The sequence below is a fragment of the Acinonyx jubatus genome, chromosome B3 (assembly GCF_027475565.1).
Source record: "Acinonyx jubatus isolate Ajub_Pintada_27869175 chromosome B3, VMU_Ajub_asm_v1.0, whole genome shotgun sequence".
In the NCBI taxonomy this organism is placed as follows: Eukaryota; Metazoa; Chordata; class Mammalia; order Carnivora; family Felidae; genus Acinonyx; species Acinonyx jubatus.
The window spans coordinates 29,715,286-29,737,310 of NC_069386.1; the positions used below are offsets into that span (position 1 = coordinate 29,715,286).

The 22,025-nt window shown below is 38.6% G+C and overlaps 1 protein-coding gene across 6 annotated transcripts in view; it reads left to right on the plus strand.

Moving 5' to 3' along the window:
• Positions 1-22,025, plus strand: part of HMG20A (high mobility group 20A) — a 67,613-nt gene that overhangs the window by 41,499 nt on the left and 4,089 nt on the right. For all 6 annotated transcript variants that reach the window (XM_027067826.2, XM_015077289.3, XM_053223705.1 and 3 more), the window contains 7 exons: positions 5,065-5,212; positions 7,260-7,472; positions 10,688-10,820; positions 11,693-11,724; positions 18,441-18,516; positions 19,226-19,441; positions 20,133-20,275. In XM_027067826.2, the coding sequence (XP_026923627.1) occupies positions 5,065-5,212; positions 7,260-7,472; positions 10,688-10,820; positions 11,693-11,724; positions 18,441-18,516; positions 19,226-19,441; positions 20,133-20,269 (955 nt within the window). In that variant the 3' untranslated portion in view covers positions 20,270-20,275. The remainder of the gene's footprint in view (positions 1-5,064; positions 5,213-7,259; positions 7,473-10,687; positions 10,821-11,692; positions 11,725-18,440; positions 18,517-19,225; positions 19,442-20,132; positions 20,276-22,025) is intronic.

Here is a 22,025-nt window from a genome sequence, read left to right on the forward strand (position 1 = left end):
AATAATTTTTCCCCCAGAGGTCTGATTTTTTTTTTTTTTTTTTAAGATCAGATTTTTTTAATATGGCTCTTTATTCAAGATGCCTAGGAGCTCTGACTTGACTGACTTCTCTTCCTTTCTTTCCCCCCATCTCCTTTCTTTGGTATTTTTGGGGCAGATGTATAAAGGAATATAGAAAAGCACTAATAGCAATAGTCCCTCTTCCCTCGAAAATCTCTGTTCCACTTGAATTTTTATCTTTTCTATTTAGAAGTTATTTGCCACGGAAGAAATACATTCACTGATTGAAGTGCTAGCTAATCCCTGGGATGAATTATTTTAATATTCTTTAGAGCTCTTGAAAAATGGACTAGACTTTGTAATTATTCTGTTTCCTTACCTCACATATATTTCTTCATTAATATCTGCCTTCTGACCTTACTATTCAGATAAAGCTGTTCTCCAAGACTTTTCTAAAAGCTGCCTAGTTGTTAAATCCAATTCATTCAAGAAAAATTTTCTGAGTGTCTCCTATGTGCCAGACACTGTTCTAGGCACTGGATACTAAGCAATGAACAAAGCAGACAAAAATACCAATCCCCGTAGAGCTTAAATTCTACTGGGGACATCAGGGAGTAAACAGGATAATTAAGTAAAATACATACTATGTTGTTAAAAACTATGGATTAACAAAGCAGGGAAGAGGGTTGGGAAGGCTTTGGGGTGCAGTTTTAGATAAGATGGCCCAGAAATGCTTTCAAAGTGAATTGAATAAAGACCTGAAGGAAGCAATCTGGGGAAGATTATTCTAGGCAGAAGGAAAAGGAAGTGCAAAAACCCTGGGTTAGAAATGTTTTTACCTTTTAGAAATACCCAGGAAGCCAGTGTAGCTGGAGCAGAGTATATATACCAAGGGGAAGGTAGTAGAGGACTACATCGGTGCTTTCTGAGTCAGAAAGTCTGAGTGAGGGCTAGAGATTTTACATGGTAGTATGTTCCCAGGCAATGTCAGTGCTGCTGGTATGAGGGCCATACTTTTGAGTAGCAAGGACTAGACCATGTACAATCTTATAGGTCAGAGTAAGCACTTTTAACTGGCACTCTGAGAGAGGTGAGAAAGCATTGGAGGATTTTGAGCAGAATGATCTGATATTTATTTTTTAATAGGATCCCTGTGGCTGTTATATTGAGAATAGAGTGAAGGGAGCAGGGGCTGAAGCAAGGACACGAGTTAAGCTCCTGAAATAATTCAAGTGAGAGATGATGAGTTAAAGAACATCACTAGTGACAAGAGTATTTTTGTTGGAGTAGTAGGGGTGAGACCTCATTGGAGAGGGTTTCAGGGATAATGGGAATGGGGTTTGGTGCCATGTAGAATTTGACGTATATTTTGAAGATAAACCAAGTTAAGATTTGCTTGAAAAACCAGATGAGATGTGAGAAGGGAGAAACAAGCAATCAAGGACAACTCCAAACTGTTGGCCTAAGCGACCGAAGGGATGACTTAGATGGGGAAAACTAAGCAGGAGATTTTAAATTTGAGATGCTTGTTAGATATCCAAGCAGAAATGTCAAATAGACAGCTTGATATAGGGCTTAGGGGCTAGGGGAGGTCTAGACTAGAAAAAGAAACACGGGAATCATCGGCATATACCTGATATTTAAAGCCAGAGACTGGCTGAGATCACTGAAGAAATGAGCACTATGTAGATAGAAAAGAGAAGAGATCTAATGCCTGAGCTCTGGGATACACTAGCATTTAAGCCAGGCAGAAGAGGAAAAGTCAACAAAGAACACTAAAGGGAATAGCTAAAAAGGTAGCAGAAAAACCAGAGGAGTGCCATGTCCTGGAGAACAAGTTAAAAAAAGGTATTTCAAGAGGAAGAGATCAACTGTGTTAAAAACTTTTGGAAGATCGGGTGAGATGAAGGCTGAGAAATGACGCGGAATTTAGCATGGAGGGCATTGGTGACTTTTGTAAGAGTTGTAAGTACACATGTCCTTTGGGTTACGTTTAAGAGAGAATGAAAGAAGAGAAATTGAAGCCAATAGATATAAACAATTCTTTTCAGAGTACAGATCTTCCTCAGCTTACCATGGGGTTACCTCCAGATAAACCCATAGTAAATTGAAAATACCATTGGTCAGAAATGCACTTAATGCACCTAACCTACCGAACATCATAGCTTAGCCTAGCCTACCTTCAGCGTGCTCAGAACGCTTACATTAGCCTACGGTTAGGCAAAATCAGCACAAAGCCTAAAGTGTTGAATATCTGTAGTTTGTTGAATATTATACTGAAAGTGAAAACAACACTTGTATGGATACAGAATGGTCATAAGGGTATCAGTTATTTACTCTGGTGGTTGCGAGGCTGACCAGGAGCTGAGGCTCACTGCAGCTGCCCAGCATTGTGAGAGAGGACCACGCAGCATATCACTAAACTAAAGAAAAGATCCAAATACAAAAGTCCAAGTGTGGTGTCTACTGAATCTATCTCACGTTCACACCATCGTCAAGTTGAAAAATCATAAATCAAACTGTCTTAAGTTGGGGATGGTCTCTATGAATAATTCTGTAATGGAAAGGAGAAAAATGAAGTGGGATCCAGAGAGTGCTTTTTGTTTTGTTTCATTTTGTTTTAAGGTAACAAGGTAAGAGTAAAAAATGTCACATTTGCTTGCTGACTAGGCTGATCCAGTGGACAAGGAAGAATTGGTAATGCAGGAGAGGGCAGAATTGCTAAAAAGCTGTCTTTGAGTAGGCTAAATGCTGTGGGGTCCATGGCACAAATGGAAGGGTTGTTGGCTTTAACTAAGTGCGTGCCAACTCATTTATAGGAACAAAAGAACCTTGTTTTGTTTTGTTTTGTTTTGTTCCAAACTGTGTCCAACTTGTCATCTCCAAGACATTTGATGCCTGTGACCACTCCCCTCTGGTTTCTGTTCATTTCAGTCAGGGATTCATAGGATTGATACATTTTCCCAAACCTAACTTTCATATTTTACTGAAATAAGAATGTACAAGAATTAGTAACTTAAAAGTTGATGGCACTGTTGGAACAAGAATGACAGTGAGTGAAAAAACAAGTTGCCAAAACTATCCAAAGTGATTGAAACATCTGGAAAATAAAGCTACCAGGATCAAACTGGGTCTCTGATGGTGCCTCTTTTCAGAGAACATGATTGGCATTGAGTTCATAATTTCTCTTAGTCTTTTTCAAAGGACCTCAAAGACCTCAAAAATGTAGGAAACTCCTGCTTAAAATCATCTATTATATTTTCTAGAAAGGGTCAGAAAAGTGTAATTTCTTTCATTTCCAGGACAGTGTGCATCTGCTTTCATTCATTTCTCAGCCCACTGGAATCTGGATATTATTCCCCTAATTCTACTAAAACTATGCTCCCTAAAATTGCCAACAACCTTTAGGTCTTCGAATTTAGCAGATACTTTTCAGCCTATCTTATTTGACATCTGCATCTCTTTACTTGGTTCATACCCACTTCTAAAAAGTCTTTCTGCCTTGGCCTCTTTGACAGTATTCTCTCCTAAATCTCTTAATGCCCTGCTTAGTCTTTCCTACTTCTTCTAATGCTTGCTCTTCAAATGATCTTTTCCAACAGAGTTCTGTCCTGACTTTCTTCTCTCTTTCTGGAGAATATCCAGCACTTCCCATTTTTCTGATTTTCTTCACTTCTGTTCTCTCAATGCATGTTTCCAGTTGTCTGTGGGACAGCTTCACTTAATTATGCCATGAGTGTTTCAGACTTACCGTTTTCTCTTCTGTCTTATACCCACCCCACCCATCCCCCACACACTTTGCAGTTGACGTTGGCTAATAGTGCATAATCACCCATAGAGTTACCTTTGACTCAGTCATTAAGTTCACTCTATCCCTGAAATATCTCTTAGCTATCATTCCCCTCTTCTCCATCCTGCCTGCCTGTCTCTCACTTAGTCTATAGCAGTAGCCTCCTGAAAGGTTGCCCTTACTCCTGTTACACTCTTTTCTTTCTGCCTGTAATGATGTTTACCTGGCGAGTACCTATTTATCTTTCAAGACCTCTGTAAAATCTTTCTTAACATCCTCTACATATGTATAAAATTCATCATACCATACACTTTTTACAAACCTCTATTTTAGTACTTACATTGCATTGTAATTATTTGCCTATAACCCTATGAAGTATACATTCTTCCAGAATAGTGAGTGAATCCAGTCATCTACCTTATTATGTCCACTTTTCAGAAGGTTGAGATCTGGTTTGCCAACTCATCTGGAACAGAATGCTGGAAACAGAAAAGAAATATGTGTTTTATTTCTTAACATTTATACGTGAACCTACTGAACTTAATAATATCATTAGATGATCTGGTTGTCAATAAACACTTGAGTCCAAGAAGTAATAACCTATGGAATGTACCATAAGAGATACTTCTTACACCCTTCTGTGACGGGGCACCCTGCCTCTACAACTGCCATTCCTATTTTCCTTTTCCATTAACAATATTTTCCCTTTACACTGGAGATAAGATGCATGAAAAGTAGCATATAAAAGTGAGACTCTGTTGCATGCTCAGAACTAAAATGTCAATGTTGAGGGGAGAGGTCATTTTTTTGAGAAAAGATTATAGTTTGTTTGTTTTTTTTTAAGTTTATGTATTTTTGAGAGACAGAGAGCAAGTGAGCAGGGGAGGGGCAGAGAGAGGGGAAGAGAGAATCCCAAGCAGGCTCCACGCCATGAGCGCAGATCCCGATGTAGGGCTTGAACTCACAAACCTTGAAATCATGACCTAAGCTGAAACTAAGAGCTGGACGCTTAACCAACTGAGCCACCCAGTTGCCCCTAGTTATTTTTAATAGAAGGCTTCTCCATGAAAATGACCTAGTTCAATCAAGCACTGAAACTAGTTTTTTAAATACTCTATAACTATTCTGGAGACCTTATTTACATTTACACAAATGAGGTGGGGTAATTAAACCTGGCTTCTGCTTTTGTTGACAGGGCAATTTGTCTTGAACCTTGGTAAATAGGAATCTTTGATGCTATTGATAACTGAACACATCTGCCTATTACTCTTAAGGTTAACCCACCCAGAGGTTCCATATAGTAGTGGAGCCACATCATCCACCAACAATCCAGAATTTGTGGAGGATCTCTCCCAAGGTCAGTTGCTTCAGAATGAGGCTTCAAATACAGCAGAAGGCACTGAACAGAGGCATGAAGATGAGGTAAGCTGAAGAAGCATTTCTTCCTGTTACCAGTCTCTGAAGTTTCTAAAGAAACAGTCAGCAAAGGAATTGATCGAAGCATTCATCCTCTGGCCCCCCTACATTCTGCAGAATTTTCTTCGTAGAACCGTATTAATAGTTTCACATAAAACCATATTAATGGTTTTAATGACACAGAGACAAGTAGACTCTTTTTCCCCCTGCTTAATAAATTTATACCTACATCATACTAGATGCTCAACAAATGCTTACTGAATGAATGAATGATTTACATAAGTAATTAACGAGAAGTCCACATGCCCTTGTTCAAGGCCACACATTTTATGCACACCAAGCCCTATAGCATGGAATCATACATTCTCAGAGGATCCACACCACTTACCAAGCCATTCACCCTCTCATAGAGGGCATCCTTCTCTGATTCACACAAGGTTCCATATGGGCCTGGGCAGTCATGCCCTTGTTGGACTTTCAGTGTTCCTCACAATTGATTGATTACATTGTCCACGTTAAGGCACTCTTTTTTAGTCATACAAGAATACCACCATGAATTTCATCTTTTTTCTTGTTTTATTTATTTGTTTTTAAAGTTTATTTATTTAATTTAGAAGTAAGTGCAAGCAGGGGAGGGTCAGAGAGAGAGGGAGAGAATTGCAAGCAGGCTCCATGCTGCCAGTACAGAGCCCAACGCAGGGCTCAATCCCACAAACCATGACCTGAGCCAAGATCATGACCTGAGCCAAGATGAAGAGCTGGATGCTCAATCAACTGAGCCTTTCCAGTGCCCCATCATCTTTTTTCTTACTTTAAAAGAGCTGATTCTTTTCATGTTGGCATCCTTTAAGATTATAATGAATGCTTGAAGCTTCTTAAACATCTTAAAATCCTTAGTAGCTTTAATGTTACTAAGTTTACAAGACAAAATCAGGGGGAAAAAAAGCTGATAGCAAATACACCATTTGCCCAGTGGTGAATAATTCATATTAATTTGGAGGACTACAGTACTATAATTAATATTTTAATGTTTTTGTCGCATTTCATTTATTTTTCTCTTTGAAAGAAGAATTCTTGTATCCATAAAAGTTTATTAAGTGATAGGCTGTGTGTATTTGTAAAATTATGAAGCAAAAGTGTGAGGGAGCTTTCATCTCATTAAAAGACAAAGAGATGGGGGGTGCTTGGATGGCTTGGTCAGTCTCTCTGCCCCTCCCCTGTTCATGTGCTCGCTCGCTCTCTCTCTCTCTCTCTCTCTCTCTCTCTCAAAATAAATAAATAAATAAACTTTAAAAAAAGAAAGACAAAGAGAAAGGATTGTGGTAAAACATCAGTAGTACCTCAGTCCTTTCTTTAAACTTTTTTGAGGTGATTTCATTTTTTGATGTAACTCATAACATATAAAGACCTCTGACTTTATAAAATAAACATCTTAAGGAACAAGTCATCAAGGCAAAAAACTAAGTATTCATTTTGGATATATTATACTTGATGAAATTTAGATATTAATTTAGAAATCTATATGTTGTCTACTGTGGGAAGTGAACTGGTCTTTGAATGGTATCAATGAAAAACATCCTTCACGAATGATTTTTAAGCCCTGTACTACAACTTGTCTCTTTGCCCAGTGTTTGTGACATCTTGTTCTGATCTACCATGACAGTGTCTGCTTCTCTGGCACAGTGCTATGTATGTGCTGCGTTTCTCATTTAGGAAATTCCTCTGTCAGGAGTTAGGATTTGTTAAGTGCGTATGAAGGCCAAAGTGTACATGATCATGGTGCCCCTTCTTCTCATCAGTTAGGATTAGCCCCTTAATGTAACAGTCTGTAGTGTGGTACATGAAAGGATGTGCAGATGAACCATCTAGAGTTCCTTCTTGAAGACTGCATTGCAGTCATTTGTACCTATGACAGATTTGGAGAGCTTGAATATCTAGGCTCCTAATAGTAGGAAAATGCAACTCTTATCCTGTTGTGTTTGTTTGTTTTATTGTTGTGTTATTTGGGTGGATTTTGTAATTTGGTTTTTGGTTTTTTTATTTTGTCTTACAGCAAAGAAGTAAACGAGGAGGTTGGTCCAAAGGAAGAAAGAGGAAGAAACCTCTTCGAGACAGCAACGCACCCAAATCCCCCCTTACAGGATATGTTCGATTCATGAACGAGCGTCGAGAACAGCTTCGAGCAAAAAGACCAGAAGTCCCATTTCCAGAAATCACAAGGATGTTAGGCAATGAATGGAGTAAACTGCCCCCTGAGGAAAAACAGGTAATTGTTCCTATTCCTGATCCTCTGCTTGGTTTTGATTATGCCTCAAAAATAGCTTCCATCAGAAAAGCAAAGAGGATGGGTGGTTGATTCTTCAATTTTGTCATGGGGCGTAGAAGAACAGAATAGCAGGATTCGTCATAACTCTTTTCTCTAGCACAGTGGTTTTTGTACTGTTTCAGGATCTGCTTCAGGGGTACAAGCAGGAGGGCCCCTAGCAGCCCCCCTAAACCAAAGCAGCTCTACTCTTATTTGATTTATATGCTGAGAGTTCATATAAGAATTTTATAAAAAGGGATTCAACATTAAGAAATTAAGAAATCTGTTGATATAATTTATTCTACCGAGTCAAATGAAAAGTCAGGAGTTCAATAAGAAAAGGTCATTTGATAAAATTCTGCTGTTCACATAAGATTTTTGTTTAATTTTTTTTAACGAGTTCTGGCAAATTTAACCTACTATGAAAAATAAAGCAAGAACTATTTGAATTCCTCTCTAAGCAAAAACTAACACTGTTGCCAAACTGAAACAAATCCATTTGTTAGAGAGGGTTGAGAGGAATTAAGGACAAGATAGCCACAAATTGGTTGAAATGCCACAAAAGCAGAATGATGGTAGGTTGTGGGAGTGGCTTGGGGTTAAAAGTTCCCAGCATTCTCAGCATCTAAAAGATAGCTATATTTCTTTTATGTCTCATACTCTTTACAAAGGATTCCAAACAAACAAAAACCAAATTGAAAAATACTCTGGGGAATTAACTGAATTCAGAAAATTTCAAGGAGATTATATTAAGTTGCAACTTGAAGCTCTTTGTGGTAGCCAGCAAGTAGAAACCAGTGCATATTGTCCATTATCTTATCCCTAATGTATAAAGGGATCGTGAGCTGTACGTACTCCATACTTCATTGTTTACTCTTTTGTTTTTAATTTCTTAATTTCATAATTAATACATGCTCTTTGTTTAACATGTTTTTAAGATGATGCAGAAGTGTGTAAAGGAAAAAGCAAAAGTAACATTAATTTTCTCCAGAGATAACCACTATTAGGTAGGGCAAAGGTTTTAGTGTTTGTTTTTAACTTTTTTTCTTTTTACTGTTTATTTATTTTTGAAAGGGGAGAGGGGCAGAGAGAGGGGGGTACAGAGGATCCAAAGCAAGCTCTGCACTGACAGCAGAGCCCAAAGCAGGGCTCAAACTCACCAACCATGAGATTGTGACCTTAGCCGGAGTCAGACACTTAACAGACTGAGCCACCTAGTTGCCCGTTTTTAACTTTTTATTTTGAAAAAATTTCAATGTACAGAAAGTTATAAACACAGGATAGTACAAAGAATGCCTAAATACCCTTTACCCAAATTCACCTGTAGTTAACATGTTTTACCCCATCTGTCCATTTGCGTATGCACTTACACTCTTCTGAGCAAGCTACACATACTAAGCACTCACGCTCACTTGCTTGTGTGTGCATGTGCGTGCTCACTCTCACTGACATACCCACGTGCATGCACACTCATGCTTGTGTGCTTTCTCTCTCACACACACACGCACACCTTTTTTCAAAATCATTTGAGAATAAGTTATATACCTCATTGCCCTTCACCCCTAAATATTTCAGTGTACATTTCCTAAAAGTAGATATGTTTTCTCACACATAGTTTCATTATCAACTGTAAAATTTTATATTAACACAATATTTTTATCTAATTTACTGTCTATATTCCAATTTTGTCAGTTGACCTAATATCCTTCCTCTGTGACATTTTCCCCCTCCAGTTCAGATTCCAGTCCAGGGCAGGGTTTTGTGTTTCATAGTCAGAACTCTGGATTCCTTTAATCTGGGATATTTCCACAGTCTTTCTTTGTCTTTCATGACATTGATATTTTTTAAGAATGCAATCCCTCCCTCTTTCTCCACCTCCTTTTTGTTTACTTCTAATGAACATTGCTCATTTTGTACTTGTCTAATGTTTCCTTGTGATGACATTGAGTTATGCATTCTTAGAATACTGCATACGTGGTATTGAGTCCTTCTCCGGGTATCACACGTGCAAGCACACAATGTCCTTTTATTCCTTACTGGTAATGTTAATTTTGCTCTCTCGATAAAGTTTTTTTATTCTCTTTTACAATTAATAAGGAATCTGTGGAGAGACATTTTAACAACATACAGAGTCCGTTCCATATCAACGTCCCCCCTAGATTTAGCATCCACTGATGACTTTTGCTTGGTCTAATCTTTACCGTGAGGGTTGCAAAATGATAATTTTCCAACTCTAGCACTCCCTTCACATTTACTGCTCAGCTTTCAGCATTCTAACTTAAGCAAGAACCCTTTTCCTCCCTGCTGTTTGTTATTTATCATTGGTATGAGCATACTAATTTTTTTCCCCAAAGGTTTATAATTTTATTACTGTATTTCAGTATTGGGATACTTAAATTGTCCCATGTTTGACCAGTCGAGTGTCTTCTACATCTGACTCTTGTGCAAGACAAGGTTTTTAATGTAATATCTGACTCTAGTTTGTGTCCATTTAAAAGCACTATTTTTATACATTATTTCTTAAACCTAATTGCTGAATGAAAAGGACAAGGCACTAAACAAAATTATCCTGTTGGATCAATGACTTTATTTAAATAATTAATAGCACAAAGAGTGCAGATATAGGCTCTGTCATAGTAGTCCATTTTAGGTCCATAGGATGAGGTCATTCCTTTTTATGTTCTTTGTGTCTCCCGGCTTTCGTGCTCTACTCTTCTGGCTCTTAAAAGGCCAATTGATGTATGAGATCATTCTCTCAGAATGGGTTGGGGATAGAGAAACAAAGTAATATTCCATCCTTTCTCTTGGGAAGACTAAATATGCCTATGTGGTGTTCAGTCCTCTTGAGGACTCTAGTGGCCATGTATAGGTCTGTCTATGGGATTAGAGGAATAACTGTAATGTCTTCATATGAATATTTTATGAGAATGATCTCAATACAACTTGTCTTCATTAAATTAGAAAATGTAATACTGTAAAGAATTAGAATCACCTATTTCTTTTATAATTGAGGGATTATATATTTTTCTATCCATATGATTTCTTTATTCTCCCTTAGAGCTTATCCTTCATATACTTTCTTCCCATATTCTAATTGTCCTCTGTTTTCTTCAGTGAGTTCACTAATATTTTACCCAGATGTGTTTCTTGAAAATAATTCCACATTTCTTTCCTAGCGCTACCTTGATGAAGCAGACAGAGATAAGGAGCGTTACATGAAGGAACTGGAGCAGTATCAGAAGACTGAGGCCTACAAGGTCTTCAGTAGGAAAACCCAGGACCGTCAGAAAGGCAAATCTCATAGGCAAGGTATCAGAACCAGAATGAGATGTTTTTGTAGTTTGTTGTGCATGACAGAGTGTCACAAAGCCTATTGTTAGCGTGATAAATGTAAAAGGTAAGTTTCCATCGTTTCTCTATTACGCCACATTCACAAACATACCTTGGAATTTTATTAAAATCATATTACTTTCATTTAAAAATCTCAGTTGCATTTCCATATCCAGGGTCAATAATTTGATTTGTGTTCCAAGACCCCTCTTAGTTGCCTATGCTTTTTTTCCTAATTCCGGGGTTAGGCATTTCTCTGCCTCTAAACAAGTCTGTCTGCTAAACTACATACCTGCCTTTCTTTGACACCACTAAGCCTTCGTGCACCATTTCTCCCACCCTTCAGTGCTCATCCTTTTCATTCATTCATCCATTCATGTATTCGTGTACTCAAACACTACATGTTGAGCTTTCATATATTGTCTACCAGGCTTTATTATACCAGGCTTTCACCTAGGCATTAAGGATGCAACAGTGAACATGACAGACAAGATCCCAGTCTTCATGGATTCTTGTTCTCTGTTAAAATTGTTCATCACACCCTTCAAGTCCCCTTTCTTCAGGAGACATTGCCAGAGAAGCCCCACCTCCCACTAGTCTGTCATTCCTTAGCCATTGCATCTTCTCCACATTTGGGCATCTTGCCTGCTAAACTTTAATGTTGTACAAACAGCCTATGGTGTGTGTCTCCTGTCCACTCTCCCACTCTGTTCTCCTCAAAGGTCAGAACTGCATCTGCTGTTTCTCTTGTGTCTAACTAACTGTAGTGCAGCACAGTTCATTTTCTTGGGTTTTGTTATTGTTTTGTTTTGTTCTTAAAACTAATGTTCTCTTATTCTTTCATATTTTAGATGCAGCCCGACAGGCCACTCATGATCATGAGGTAATTAGCTTTCTGTCTGTGTATCATATATCTATTTATAATAATGTTGCTGTTTGTCATGCTTTTGGACCTTTCTTTTCTTTTTTTTCTTTTTTTTTTTCTTAATGAATGGCATATTATTTCCTATCACATAATTCATATTGGGTGAGTTGCTTTTGCTCAAGGATTCTTACTATATGGCGGGCACCTATCATGAGTCTGTCCTTGAACTACAGCCCCTAACTCCAGTCCTGTGGTCCAAGAATTTTATTGCCTTGAAATGCTAAAGATGGCTGGAATTTGGAGTGAGGTATAGAAATGAAGACCAGCTGAAAATCATAACTTAATCATAGTTTTTCGTCATCAGATGTCTCACTCTGACTCTCAGAAAGTTGTTTTTTAGGGAATTCCACATTTAGTTAAAATGAACTATTCAGCCATAGTGTCAGTGGAGCACAAGTGACAGTATCTTGGTTCCTAGCTCACAGGCACTTATTTGTTTACTGGCTTTTTCCCCTCCGTTTGGTTTAAGCCTGTCATCCATAGGATTTGGGCCTATGTTCCTATATAGGATTTTAGGCCCATGTGTCTTGGCTATGTGTCTTGGCAAAGAGAGCTTTAAATATATAGATAGCCCAAGGTTCACATATGGTTATAAGAAAATAAAATATTTTGGTAATTCCATGCTTTACAATACTCAGTGACTTTTCATCGCTTATCAAATTCCATTCACCTCAGCAATCTGAGTCTTCTGTAATCAAGTCCCACCTTCCCTTTCCAAATACCTTAACTCCCATGTTTCCCATGTATATGTTACATACTTAGCTAAAAAGCCTTTACTACTCATTGTCATCCACGTGCCCCCATCCCTTTCTGCCTCATGCTTGTGCTCATATTCTTTCTTGCATGAAAATACTTCTGTCTGTCACTCAGTTTTCCCATTACCCCTCCCCATCACCCCATTCTGCCTCGCGAAATTCTAGCCATCCATCAAACCCGGTTTCAAGTTCCATTTCCTCTTTCAAGCTTTTCCTGTGTCTCTAGCTTCCTTTAACCCTCACAGCTCTCTCTGTTTCTCATCTGCAGTCAGCTGCTCTAGCTAAGGTGTTGAGATTATTCAAGTGCTTCTGTTCTTCACATTCCTGGATTATAATCTCTTCAAAGGCACCCATGGTCTAGTTTCCATCTTGTACCCACCCCATTACCACCTGGCATGATGTGCGTGCATTGGGAGGTCTTCCAGAAATACTAATTTTTATACAAAACCCATTTGTTTAAATAACAGCGGAAATTTACAAAAAAAGAATTTTCTGTTGTAATCTTGCGTGCATTTGGCTTTTTAAGAAATAATTTTTTCAAAATAATAACTTAACTTCTCTTGGGGCTGTAGTTCTCATACCTAATTTGGCATTGGTGACCTTCAAAACAGAGAAAACATTTAGATTAACAAGTCAAATAGATTATTTTTAAGTTATTTTTAATGCTTTTTTAAATTTTATTTTAGTGTTTATTTTTAAGAGAAAGAGAGGGAGAGAGAGACAGAGAGAGAGTGAGGAAGGGGCAGAGAGAGGGAGACAGAATCTGAAACAGGCTCCAGGCTCGAGCTGTCAGCAAAGAGCCTGATGCAGGGCTCAAACTCACTAACCATGAGATCGTGACCTGAGCCAAAGTCGGTCGCTTAACCAACTGAGCCACCCAGGCACCCCATCAAATAGACTTATTGCCATCCATGAATTAGAAAGTAAGAAGCATAATAAATACTAGCATTTTATTCTTCAAATAAATCCTATGAAAATATAGACATATGACATCTCCTGACATCTCCGTGCTCTAATTAGGGTGAAATAGTATGATATTTTTTACTTGAGAAACTGTATGTATACTTTATATTTAAAAGCCTAATCGAATAGTGTTGCAAGCTTTTCATTTTGCCAGATACTTATATAATTACTTATTTCTCTCTTTATTTGTTTGTGTGCCCACCTACCCATATCATGAGATTTCCATACTTCCTTTTTCCCTTATTAAGCATCCTTTATAACTTCTCTATCCTTAGTGGTTGCAAAAGAGAATTTGGACAATAATCTAAAACATTAGATCTCACACTTTCTAGTCAACAACTGATTAATTCCTTTCATCACTATGAATTTTGCTGGCCAAATTGTATGTGGCATTTTTGTCCTCCGTAAGGTTTATAGTTTTGGTCAGGAAAGATTTAGTAGATTTACTCAGTCACAGAAACTCCTGCTGATGATTTGAGAAATGAAGCTTTTTATTAAATGAGGCTTTTTATTTATTAAATGAAGCTTTTTATTTTTATTTACATGATTTAGCATGGTATGGATTTGATTTATGAAAAAGGGATAAATCTCTATGTGATTCCCCTATTTTAGGATTAGATACATGTTAAATCAAAGGAAAACAAGAGGAGAGTAGATGGACAGCCAGCAGTAGTTTCTCAAATGTGTATACAGTGGGCTCTGTAAGTCTGTCTATTGGCATGTCCACATCAGGATAAAGCTCTCTTAGCAAGGTTATTGACCCAATTAATGTCCCTCACTTTATCAGATTTTATTTTACATTGAATCATATCTTTCTTAAACTTGGTAATTTCAAAACAATTGAAATAAAGAAATAGTTTGACAGTTTTTAAACATAGTTACATAATGATTTCCTTACATATAACTTCTTAGTATAGTAGTTCAGAAAAATAAGAAAGCACTAGGAGTGAAAAGCAGCCACAGAATTCCCCATGGAAAGGATGAACCGAATCAGGCTTTAAAGATTCCTCAGGTTTTGTGGGGGGCACCTTGAGGAGGGTAAAATGACTTGAGCAGAGTTATGAGTAAGTTAATAAAAGAGCAAGTATCTTGCAAAGTGCCTAAAACATCATAGCTTTTAAATACATGCTTATTTATTTCCCTTTACTTATCCTATTAGGAGTAAAATGACAAATGTAGTAGAATATTCTTCAAGAATATTCTTCACTTCAAAAAGACTAAGACCTCAGAAACTCTCTCAACTGACCCCACCCCCACCCATTTTGCAGTCAAGAAAAGTGACTTGCCTGAGACAGGAAAGAACTTCCCCAGAATCACTGACTGAATTACAGGCAGAAGTAAGAGTGAGATGCAGGCTTCTGTATCCCATTTTGGCATTCTTGGCTGCACGTGCCACGCTAAATGGAACAAACTAGTGTTGAAAGTGAAAATGGGCTGGTTGGTCACCAAATTTGTCGCTAATTAAGACAGAAATTATTTTGTTTGTATAAAGAAACCTATTATATTCCTAAGTGGAACTTGGATTCCTAAGACATTGTTATCATGGCAGGTACTGGCAAGTTCCTGTCAGAGCTAAAGAAATCTGACCTAAAAGCCACTTGAGTGTCCTGCATAGCACTGGGGCACTGGGACTGGTACACAGCAGTAAGAGTGTTCCCTAAGGTAAAGGGACCTTGAGCAAAGCATGTCACATTCTATGAAATTCTGGCCTTGAACCTAGATCACAGCAAAATAGATTCAGTTCGAAAGGGCCCCTGTTCTTTTACCCTCCACTCAATATGTAGAATAAAAAACCTAAGTAAAGGGCATTTTTGCTCCTCTTAGACCAAAAGCCAGCCTTCTAGACACAGCAGGCAACTAGTGTTACTCTCAAGAAAGCATCTACATCTCATGTGAGGACTAAGATAGAAACAATAATTTTGTTTCTCCCTTAATTTATGAGAAATGACAAAATGACACTCAGCCTGAACAAATTAGACCCTTTCAATGAAGAGGTAATGAAATCCTTATGATTTTAATCCCTTGAGCGATCCTTGGAACAGCTTAAGTATATCGGAGCCCCCAGGAGGATCCTCTCCGTGCCGAGTAATGTACTCAGTAATGGAAGAGTGCTGATGGTTTTTATTACCACTCTTCCGTTAAGTAGAATTGCTGTTGCCTTTCAGAGACTGAACAGTTTCATTTAATTGCTTTCGTGTTTCTTCTTTTGCACTCTAAGACTCTGTACCAACGGGCAGTGTGTTAATGTACCTACACGGTACTATTCTCTGCCCTTATGTATTTAGCTTGGTTTGGGCCACTCTGGCAAAGGGGAGAATTACCTGTCTGAGGAGACTCAAGGCCTTGGAGAGACCTCTTGGTACCACAGAATTGGGGGGCGAGCATCCCTCCCTACCTAACTAGCAGATACTTAGACCTGTGACTAGGTGACTGATCTCATATGAACCTGTAAAGTTAAGTAGGAGACTGAGCAAGGTAGCATGATAAAGTCATAAGACTATACGAAGTCATTTGTAGACTTGTATCTGTTACACCTTGTTCATGTTCAAATTGTATGTCATAAGTTTTCTATTTTCCTATAGCAACCCAGCAACAGAGTTAGAGCATAGGTAAGCCAGCAGAGTCCTGAGAAAGCCACTATGAAATATGTCTAGGATCCTTTCTGGCACCAACTCTTCTTGCCCATGCATTAGTTCTCCTAGAAACCACCAAGAACTGGCCCAAGGTAGAGCTTTGCATGTTGAAATTGGGGCTTTCACTGATAATTTTGTTGTTTATTTTTAAATTGATCTGGGAAACTTTGCTTGCCTTCTTTAAGAGATAAAGGTAAAAATTAAGTGCTTGGAAAGTTTCTTCAGGTAAATACATAGTTTTTCAGACTTAACATCTTAGATGTCTCTCTTGATCAGCTGCCATTGGCAGGCTGTTCATACAACCCAGCCCCCTCACAAGGCAGATGCCAAAATGAAAATGGAAGCTTGGTTGTCAGAATTCCCTCACAGACTGTTAACTGCTTAGTTTTTTACTGGGCACCAATCATATTTGTGTTCAAAGATAATAAAAGGCTAGTGGCAAGAGTTAGGAAAGATGCATTCTATCTCTGGCTTTAAACATGTTTTTGTAGGAATGTTTTGGTTTTTTTGTTGTTTTTTTACCGTTCTTTATGTTATAAAGATTTTGGAATCTTCAGATCTCACTAGCAATTCTTCAGTACTCATTTCCCACTGTTGTCTTTACCATCTTATGTAAGATTTTTTTTTTTATGTAAGATTTTAAACATTGTGCCAATACACTTATAATCTATATTCCTAATCCTTTCAACTTCAAATTCATTGTAGAAATTCCAGCCAAGGCATCTTGAAATTGGCTTTATTCTTAAGGGTCACTGTGGAATATATTTTGCAGTAGTTTTGTGAGACCTTTATTTTTAAACTTTATTTTTAAATTCACCAAATTGGCAAGTTAATTTTAGGCTTTGTTATTCTTTTCTATCACACATAATCCTGGATTTTCTCAGTTTTAGAGGCTAGGTATTTCTTACTTCTTGATTTTGTTTTTGTTTTTGTCTTTCCTATGTTTGAAGAAAGTGTAAAAGATCCCCAACTATAGGCTGAGCCTATAAATGAGTAAAGTGGTGGTACTAATAGCATGCCATTATTATTGCTCATGACTGGCAGATCTCTGCTGAAAGTTCTTATTGTCCATTTGGCAAACTTAGAACAGACAGCCCTATCTCAGAGCATTTTACATGGATAACCAACAGAAGCAACTGAAAAAACATGTGGAAATTCCCATTCTCTATTCCTACCTCAATACTTGTATACTGTTGACTATTCAAAGCACAGAACTCAGAAATGGCTTCCAAATTCTCCATTAGAGAAACTTATATAGGTTTTTTTTAAGATTTCTCATTGCACAGCAATTGTACACCTGAGAGAACTAAATATTTAACCTGCTTCAGCTCTATGAAAGGTGATTCCAGTGAAAAGGTGGAATTTCCCTCACACCTTCACTTGGACTGATCCTTGCTCACCCTACTGTTTCTTTAAGGAAGACATGGCCTTCAGGCCTTACCTATTTAAACACACACACACGTAACACACAGTGGAATGTTACTTAGCCATAAAATAATAATGCAATTTTGCCATGGTTAGGCCTAGAGAGTATTATGCTAAGTAAAACAAGTCAAAGAAAGACAAATACCACATGATTTCATTTACATGTGTAATCGTAAAAAAATGGGAGCATCTGGATGGCTCAATTGGTTAAGCGTCTGACTCTTGATTTCGGCTCAGGTCATGATCTCATGATCGTGAAATCAAGCCCCAAGTAGGGCTCCACACTCAGCGTGGAGCCAGCTTAAGATTCCTTCCTCTTTCTCTCAATCTCTCTCTCTCTCTCTCTCTCTCTCTCTCTCTTTCTCTTTCTCTCTCTCTCTCTCTCCCTCTCTCTCTCCCTCTCTCCCTCCCTCTCTCCCTCCCCGTCTCCCCCTCTTTCCCTCTCTCCCTCTCTGTCTCTCCCTCTCCCTCTCTCTCCCTTTGCCCCTCTCTCCCTCCTCCCCTCTCCCCTGACCTTGTTCTCTCCCTCTCAAAACAAAACAACACAAGTGAATAAATAGACAAACAAAAAGCAGTAACTGGCCCATAAGTACAGAGAACAAACTGATGATTGCCAGAGGGGAGGGATGTTAGGATGGTCAAAATGGGTGAAGGGGAGTGGGAGGTAGTCTTCCAGTTCTAGAAAAAGTAAGTCACTGGTATAAAAGGTATAGCAGTGGTTTTGTAATGTCATTGTATGGTGACAGATAGTAACTACAATTGTGCTGAGCACAGCATAATGTATAGACTTATGGAATCACTACACTGTACACCTAAAATTAATGTAACATTGTGTGTCAACTATACTTCAAGAAGAGAAGGGGGAAAAAAGAACTGTTTTGTTACTCTTGATTTACAGAAAGAAACAGAAGTAAAGGAGCGGTCTGTTTTTGACATTCCTATATTTACAGAGGAATTCCTGAACCACAGCAAAGGTAATTACTAAAGTATCATTTTGTATTCCTCAGATTTGTCACAGGGGATTTCATTCTCAGGAGGGATTCATTGCTCAAAAGCAATGGTAGTGATATTCTCCACCCTAGGGCTAGTCTGGAAGAAGAAAGCTACTTTTTTTTCCACTCTCTAGCAAAGGTAGCTACTCACAAACCAGTGAATGAAAGCTAGACCAGTTTTGTTAAAGCTACTTTAGTTTCTGGATCAAAGGAAATAAATATGCATCACTAATTCAGTTGCTTTCAAACTCTTAGCCCAAAACCCTTTGTATAATAAAAGCTTATATGGGCATCCAGAATATAAAATGAGTAAGAGCAAAGCTGACCCCATTGCAGGAAAGATGGAGACCCACAGCTGTGCTTGCATCAGTCTCCCAGGATCCCCTTGCGAAGCCCTTCAGGCTTCTCATTGCATAGTTTTAAAAAACAAAACAAACATTGAAATACCAAGAATTGCAACTGTTCCTTGCAATTTTAAGTAGGAATATGACCAGCTTTAAGAATTAAAATAGCTCTGGGGACCCAGGCATTTTATTGCTGAAATTGCTATCTGGAAGGCTATAATGAGACTAGGGAAATGAGGTGGGGTAGCTAATTAGAGACAGCTAAGCAGAACTTCCTTGTAAGAGTCTTTGGGAATCCTCCGAGACTCCTAGTGCTACTTGTGTTCTGCACGGGGGTGTGTCCTCAGCCCGGGAGGCAGAGCTCCGCCAGCTTCGCAAATCCAACATGGAGTTTGAGGAGAGGAATGCAGCCCTGCAAAAGCACGTGGAGAGCATGCGCACAGCAGTGGAGAAGCTGGAGGTGGATGTGATCCAGGAGCGGAGCCGCAACACGGTCTTACAGCAGCACCTGGAGACCCTGCGGCAGGTGTTGACCAGCAGCTTTGCCAGCATGCCCTTGCCTGGTAATATCACACTTCCCCGAGCACTTTGGTGGTGGGGGCAAGGGAGCAGCTGCTATTTGTGTTGGTAGTGGTGGGGTAAGGCTGAAGTCTCCCCACCAAGAGGAAAATCAGTAAAATAAGGGTTTTCCTCCCTCAGCGTTTTCTGGGGGGTCACGTAATAGTATCTCCATATTGGCTACGATCATCCACAATTTTAGACTCTCTGGTCATTTAAATTTTTCTCCAATTACATTTTATATAATTTACTTTCGTTTCTGTTAAGCTTAACTTGATATTCAGAATAATGGAAACTGAGTAATAAATCCTGAGTAGGGCATTTTTCTTATATATGTTTGTTTGCTTTGTAATTCTGTTTTAATGGGAAGGAAGAGAAAAACAAACACTAGTAGATATTTTATATACTCATTCATGTTAAGGATAATTGCAGCAGAAAGCAGGGAGTCTCTAACATTTTGTTATATGCAGCTACTCCTATGTACTGTATAGCAATTATATAGCCCATTGTTTTATTCAATCTCTGTGGATTAATTTCATTTCTTTGAGGTCTAAAAGTCTCATCTGAAATGAAAACCTGGTCTGTGGAGTGGACCACATTAGAGTCATAGTTGCCTTAACTTGGAGTCACTTAACTGTGTTATGGTTGAACTGAATAGGGAGGATTTTCCTACTTTCTCTTCTTATCTCACTTCAGGAAGTGGAGAGACACCTACAGTGGACACCATTGACTCATATATGAACAGACTGCACAGTATTATTTTAGCTAATCCCCAAGACAATGAAAACTTCATAGCTACGGTTCGAGAAGTTGTGAACAGGCTTGATCGTTAGGGAATGGTGAGTGCTCACTGATGCGATATGTATGTGCCAACACGTCATCAAAAATAAGAAGGCAGTAGACTTTCTCAGTACTACTAAAACCCTGGCATTACATCAAACAAATGAATTGGAGACTTGATTAAAATCACTGTTACATGATTACTCAATGTAATAAATAATGTTAGAAAAGAGTTTTTTCTCATGCATGCCTCAGCATGGTTAATGGAAAGAGCATGATTTTTTGTGGTTGAACCTCCATTCCAGCTTTGTCAGTTATTAGCTGTATTCTCCAGTGTCAGTTTCCCAAAGTGTTTTGAAGAGAGAATGGGAAGCTTAGAGGAAATCACCCCCCAAAACAGCACTTAAAACAAAATAAATGTCACTTAATTATTAAACTTCCTTTTCCCTGGAAAATACTAATGATAACCTACAACAGCAATCACTGAGACATTGTATGTATATAAAATCTACATGAATAAGAAGCTTTTTATTCACCACTCAATATCAGAGTAACTATTTGTATGTTAAATGTTAATATGAACTATCCCTACAGTGAAACAGCTATCGCCCTGTTTAAACAGATTTAGAGTTTAAATTTTTTTTTTAATGTTTATTTATTTTTGAGAGAGAGAGAAACAGAGTGTGAGCAGGGGAGGAGCAGAGAGAGAGGGGGAGACACAGAATCTGAAGCAGGCTCCAGGCTCTGAGCTGTCAGCACAGACAGAGCCCAACAGGGGGCTTGAACTCACGAACTGTGAGATCATGACCTGAGCCGAAGTCGGACGCTTAACTGACTGAGCCACCCAGGTGCCCCTAAACAGATTTAGAGTTTAAAGGCAGGGGTGGGGCAAGGGGGCGCCTGGCTGGCTCAGTTAGAAGAGCACTTGAATCTTGATCTCAGAATTGTGAGTTCCAGCCCCACATTGGGTGTTGAGATTACTTAAATAAAATAAGAAAAGAAAAAGACTTTAAGTAGATTTAAAAACTAAACTCTCAATAAGCAAAAAAGAGAGGAGAGAGAAAATAAGCCCTTTAAAAATATATTCAACAAATTACTAGTAGTAGTTCCTCTTAGAGAAGAAAAAAAAAAAATACATTTCCAGAAAGTCTGTCCGTATAAACTTTTTGGTATGAATGGTCAGTCATCAGCTGTCATTTCTTAAATAGAACTCGTAGGTGTTCACTTAAATTCCTAGAGCTAGGGTGCCCTGTAGTGTGCCATCCCACAGAATTGACAACCCTTTGGTCTGCAGGCCCATTCCTGCAAACGTAGAAACTGTGGAAATCCTAGCACCATATGATGAGGTGGCCATATATGGATCCAAAAACAAGAGGGGACAGCAGGATAGGCTTCTTACACTGGCCAGTCATGGTTTTGAATCTTTATTTATTTGTCCTGCAAGTACGTGAGCACACTCATACACATGTTCATATTGTAGCATGGTTTGGGCCTTGAGCAAAATGTATAAGAATAAATAATTAATAAAACCCATGATTCTTGTCTAATGAGGCAACATCTGCTAGCAGAGACAAAAGCAGTAGTCTCTATCCTCCTCGGCCATGCCATTGGATGGTAACTGTGTGAGACAATGCAGGATATGTTAGCCTCTCCTGTGCCCTGATGGGGAAAGGATTACCGTCCTGGATTACCGTCTAGTGTGTAGCCAGATGGAACCGACCATACTTCTAAGAGATGACTGGACTCCCTACAGAATAAAGAAGTGGCATTACTGCTGCTGTTGGCGAAGGGAACAGCTTGTAAATCTAG